Here is a 6037-nt window from a genome sequence, read left to right as displayed (position 1 = left end):
ATATCCCTAGTTGTTAGTATAGTGATGGGCACATAGTAGACATTCAACCAATATCTGTTGAATAAATTAGTGAGTGTGCACTGCTTGCACACCCTTTTAATTAACTATCTAGAATTTGAAGTACTACACCTAACCAATTATGTCACCAGTTTATACAGCCCTTTAATGTGGAAGGGATTTCTTATTTTCTACCACATAGCCTGTGGAAGGAATGATCTGAATACAAATACACCAAATTTTATAAAATGAAAGTAACCTTATGTAAGATTAAGTTGACTGCCATGTTTTAAAGAAATTTTAAAAGGTTACATTGAGAAAATTCTTAAGACATAGTGAAAAGAGACAATAAAAGGAGGTTTTTTTATTCAAAGGTATAACTGGATAAGTAGATTTGTTTACAACCATTCTTGTGAAATACTTTTTAAAAAAATACGACCAACTTCTTTGCCAACAGCAGACACATACCTCAACTATGATGACCTAATTTTTGGTGGATAATGTACATGATTAGGCAGAAATAGGCAAGCTCACACTGGTAGATTAACTATCAAATTCTCAGTCAAAACTCCGTTTGTGGCCCCCGCTTCTTGATCGATTTCTATTCCCACTTCGTCTTCTACCATCTTGTCGACTTCCTGACCGACTCCCCTGTCGACTCTGTCTACCTGACCGGCCACCAGATCGACCACCTGACCGGCCCGATCTCCCCACTCGGCCACTTGACCAGCCACTTCTCTGTCTGGAATTAGAAGATATGTTTCCATCATAATATTCTTCAATTTCAGGTAACTTGGCTGGCACTGAGAGTATCCAGTCTGAATCATGCCACTCTGCCTGTTGGGGGAATTTATAGGATTAATAGAAATGCAAAATAGAAACCATAAGCAAGCACATGAGTATAAGAGACTTTTTTCATATCCATTATTAGCTAAAGGCCATCTATCCATTAACTTCAAAATATCTGGAACAAAACTGAAAACCAGAAAAAAAACAAAAACAAAAACATATTCAAAGCTCATTCATTAAAGTTCCTAAGTTGTAGTCTCAGGAGAAACTCTCAGGCCCATTTTGAAACTCTAAATTCACATAGAAATGTATAAATTATACATTCTAAAAGAGAACATGGTTTCTCAGAAGAATACAACTAGACCATTAATAAGTAGTGGTTGCTTTCAGTAGGAATATTAGAAAGAAGCAAGTATGGTAGGTATATAGACAGAAGCAAGAAGTGAGAACAAACAATGGAGATTAACAACCTGTCAACACCAGCTGGGGACTAAAATGTAGCTACAGGAAACAATTTGGTATCAGAGTAAACTCAAGATACACAAATCAGCAGCTCGTAAGAGCATCACTACATCATATCCTGCTACAGTAAGTGTGCTTCATAGTGATCATGAGTTACCAAGGAAAACTGACATTAAAATACCCTGTTGGTAAAAGTGAGCAGAAACAAAGACCCTCACACACCACTGTGGCAATATATGACCAAAGCCTTAAAAAATGCACAAACCTGTTGGCCAAGCAGTCATCTTAAAAAATTCCTCTTAAAGAGATAAACATGGCAGTGCATAAAGAGTTAGCTATACCAATGTTCAGGGCTGACCTGTTTATAAATTATTGGAAATAATTTAAATGTCAGAAAATAGGACATCGATTAAGAAAAGTTGGCCACCCATATGACCAAATGCCAAAGAGTTATTAAAAGTAACTGTATAGTTGACAAAGAAATGTGTTCACAATATATTCTGAATTTTTAAAAAGATAACAAACAAGGGCTGGCCTGGTAGTGTAGTGGTTAAGTTCACACGCTCCTCTTCGGCTGCCTGGGGTTTGTCAGTTTGGATCCCAGGTGCAGACCTACGTACCACTTATCAAGCCATGCTGTGGTAGGCATCCCACATATAAAGTAGAGGAAGATGGGCAAGGATGTTAGCTCAGAGCCAGTCTTCCTCAGCAAAAAGAGGAGGATTGGCGGCAGATGTTAGCTCAGGGCTAATCTTCCTCAAAAAAAAAAAGAAAAAAAAATAGAATAATCCTATTCTTGTTTCATAATATGTACATAACTATGCACAGGGATGCAACAGACAATTTCTTCAACAGATAAAATACAAGAAAAATTTTTTTTTTTTAAAGATTGGCACCTGAGCTAACAACTGTTGCCAATCTGTTTTTTTTTCCTGCTTTATCTCCCCAAATCCTGCCTGGTACATAGTTGTATTATCTTAGTTGCAGGTCCTTCTAGTTGTGGCATGTGGGACGCCACCTCAACGTGGCCTGATGAGTGGTGCCATGTCCGCGCCCAGGATCCAAACCAGCGAAACCCTGGGCCGCTGGAGCGTGTGAACTTAACCAGCTGGCCACGAGGCCGGCCCCAGGAAAATTTTTAAAAAGAGAGAGAACCTGTAAGTTAAAAGAGACTTAAGAAACATCAAATTACAATGTGTGAACCTTATGGACCTTATATTTAAAAATATTTAGACGAGGGAAAATTTAAACACAAAATTGGATGATACTAAGGAATTATTATTCTGAGGGGCTTGTTTATGGTATTATAATTATGGTTTTTTTTTCTTTTCTTGTTTTTTTTTGCTGAGGAAGATTTTCCCTGAGCTGACATCTGTGCCAATCTACCTCTATTTTGTGTGTGGGTCACTGCCACACCATGGCCACCAACAAGTGGTATAGTTCTGTGCCTGGGAACCAAACCTGGGCTCCTGAAGTGGACCACACTGAACTGAACTACTAGGGCCATGGGGTTGACCCCAATTATGTCTTTTTAAAGTGATCTTAATATTTAGGTATATGGATATATTTATGGTTGAAATGACAGAATGTCTTTTTAAAGTGATCTTAATATTTAGGTATATGGATATATTTATGGTTGAAATGACAGAATGCCTAGAATTTGTTTCAAAAGAACACAGGAGAGTGGGGAAGTGGATGGAGGTAGACATGAAACAGAATTAGCCATGAGTTGATAACTGCTGAACCTGGATGATGGGAACAGGAGGATTCAGTAAGCAATTTTATTTCTTTATATGTTTAAAATTACTTATGATAAAAAAATGTTTTAAATTATGATACAGACTGGATATTTTATATTAAGGAATTTTTAATTGATTTAAGCATCATAATGATATTGTGACTATGTTTTTTTAAATCCCTATCTTTTAGAGAAAGATACTCAACTATTAACAGATAAAATTTTAAAAATACCTGTAACCTTTCTGACTCCGTTGTGGGAACATCAAAGCAAACACCCTAAAAGCAAAATGAAAACACTTTTATTTAGATGCATATGAGTTGATTTTTTTTACTAATACATGAATACTTGCTGGCAATCTTATATTAGCTACAAAAAAAAAAAACCTGGTGTGTCCCATGATTGCTTATAGAAATCAGACAGCTAATATATAACAATGCATGACACACAGTGGCTGCTTATTGTATTTTTTAAACCTGAAAAGTAATTAAACACAGTACCTAATAAGAATCTACTACTACTAAGAATCTAAAGTGTCTTCTAAAAACGTTTTGTAGACACTGTGTTGTTCCATGTCCCTTGTAAAATGATCATATGTTCCTTTAAAAATTTAGTGCCAGAAAGTTTCTCTCCTAAAGAGCTGCAATGTTTATCAGATAATGAGAATGATATAACCCAAGATGTTTCCTCTTTAGTCTTGGTTGCCAATAAGTTGAAAGTTAATTTAATAATCAAGTACAGCAACTAGTTTGCCCTAAGGATCTTCTTATATTTTCCCTCCCCTCCACATTTTTTCTGAATGTGTCTATTTGTCTCATACTTGCTACAAATATTTTTTGAAGATAAGCAATATTAAACTTTGAGAGAATTATTTCCAACAAAAAAAGTTAATACAGTTTTAACTTTGCTATTTCATAAATGTATTAAAATACTTCACAAATTATCCTCATTAACAACCAATAGCAGGACACTTAATAACCAATATTGTGTATTCTCTAAAAAATAGAGCTGTTTAGCTGTTGCAATCATAAGCTGTTTAGTCTTAGAAAATAAACACATACAACTACACTTAATATGTGTACAAGGGCAGAAACTTAGATAACTTGGGTATTAGGTAGTCAAACTAAGCAGAATGACTTACAGCTTTCTAGAGGATGGTTATTTATATAACTCCCCAAATTTACAACGGGAAACAAACTAACACACGGAGAAAACAGTATTATTCATCCCTTTAGTCTTCAAAAGAGCGAAGAAGTAATAAAATATGCTAGTCTTTATAAACATTTACGGTAGTTGAGTAAAAAGCTGTTTACTTATCTAGAAAAGCCTACCATATTTCCTTTTAGGAGGCACATTCTGGTAATTTGGGACACAGCATTACTACTCAGCTTTCTGTTAAGTTCCTTCCAAGCACTGTTGACGTCCTGTATTTCTTCTGGGCTTTCCAGAGTCATGGTCACAAACCCCTTAAGGAATAAAAGTCACATTTTGTTTGGCAAAAAAGTAGCAGCAGTAGGAATGAAGTTCTAACTCTACAGCCCTTCATGACTTAACTGTGCACTTCTTATGAGCCAAGTGCGTAACATAACTGCTTAAAAAATAACTTCTCTGAAACTATGTTAATGGAAGACTACTGTTTATAGATCATTGAAAGTACCATTTTTCTATGCATTGCTCTAAAGCCTACATTTAATTCAAACCATAATGCTTTATGAGAAAATTTTAAAAACTAGAGCATCAGAAAAAAGATAAGGTAGTTTAGAATTAGGGAAATGCTGAAGGAATAAAAGTTAGCTTTGAGTGGAAAAACAAGAGGACAAAAACCTCTTTAAACTTCTGAAGGAATTTTACATAAGTGAAAATTACTTGTTCTGTAAAACTTCACTGGACAGCAAAAGGATCAACACGAAGAAGACACAGGGAGGTATTCATCTCACAAATATTTATTGAGTATCCCGATGTATGTGCCAGAGATTGTACTAGGTGCTAGAGATTCAGCAGTAAATAGTCCTTTCTCTCGTGGAGGTTACATTCTAGGGGTAGGGGAGGGAGCCATGTTAAGTAGGGAGGAGTAGAGAGCAAACAAATGAGGAAGGGGGCTGGCCCTGTGGCTGAGTGGTTAAGTTCGGGCACTTTGCTTCAGCGGCCCAGGGCCTTGCTGGTTCGGATCCTGGGCCCAAACCTAGCACCGCTCACCAAGCCATGCTGAAGCAGCGTCCCACATAGCAGAACCAGAAGGACCTACAACTAGAATACACAACTATGCACTGGGGGACTTTGGGGAGAAGAAGAAAAGAAAAAGAAGACTGGCAACAGATGTTAGCTCGGGTGCCAGTCTTTAAAAAAAAAAAACAAGGAAACACATAGAATGTCATATATAATAAGCATCATGAAGAAAAATAAAGCAGAGGAAGGGAATAGAGAGTAAAGGGAGATGTAAGCTATTTTAGAGCAATCAGGAAAGACCTCTCTGATATGGTGATATTCAAGCAGAGAATTAAATGAAGTAAAGACAGAAGCCATGTGGTTATTAAAAGGGAAGAACACTCGAAACAGTGCAAGTAAGTGCAAAGGCCTTGTGCAGGGGAGAGTTTGAGTAACAGCAAATAGGTCAGGGTAGCTAAAACAAGCAAGGGGAGCATGATAAGAGATGAGGTCAGGGAGGTAGCAAGGGATGAGGTCAGCCCAGTGGCATAGTGGTTAAGTTCATGTGCTCTGCTTTGGCGGCCCAGGATTCAGGGGTTTGGCTCTCGGGTGCGGACCTATACTGCTCATCAAGTCATGCTGTGGTGGCATCCCACATATAAAATAGTAGAAGATTGGCATGGATATTAATTAGCTCAGGGCCAATCTTCCTTGAGCAAAAAGAGCAAGACTGGCAACAGATGTTAGCTCAGGGGCAATCTTCCTCACAAAAGAAAGAGACATAGCAACAGAAAGACCCTGTAGGACATTCACAGTAAAGACTTTGGATTTGGGTTTAAACCATAAAAGAAATTTCAAGCCACTAACATTCTTTTTCTAAGATATTTAATCAGAGGTAGATGACCT

General features: G+C 37.2%; 1 protein-coding gene across 12 annotated transcripts in view; it reads right to left on the bottom strand.

Annotated features, from left to right (window-relative positions):
* Positions 1-333: 333 nt before the first annotated feature.
* Positions 334-6037, bottom strand: part of DDX50 (DExD-box helicase 50) — a 31661-nt gene continuing 25957 nt past the window's right edge. For all 12 annotated transcript variants that reach the window (XM_001503629.6, XM_005602423.4, XM_005602424.4 and 9 more), the window contains 3 exons: positions 4318-4452; positions 3220-3264; positions 334-834 (listed from right to left, as the gene is read on the bottom strand). In XM_001503629.6, the coding sequence (XP_001503679.4) occupies positions 556-834; positions 3220-3264; positions 4318-4452 (459 nt within the window). In that variant the 3' untranslated portion in view covers positions 334-555. The remainder of the gene's footprint in view (positions 835-3219; positions 3265-4317; positions 4453-6037) is intronic.

This window comes from Equus caballus, chromosome 1 (assembly GCF_041296265.1).
Source record: "Equus caballus isolate H_3958 breed thoroughbred chromosome 1, TB-T2T, whole genome shotgun sequence".
NCBI lineage: Eukaryota > Metazoa > Chordata > Mammalia > Perissodactyla > Equidae > Equus > Equus caballus.
This window is presented reverse-complemented; position numbering and strand designations above follow the sequence as displayed.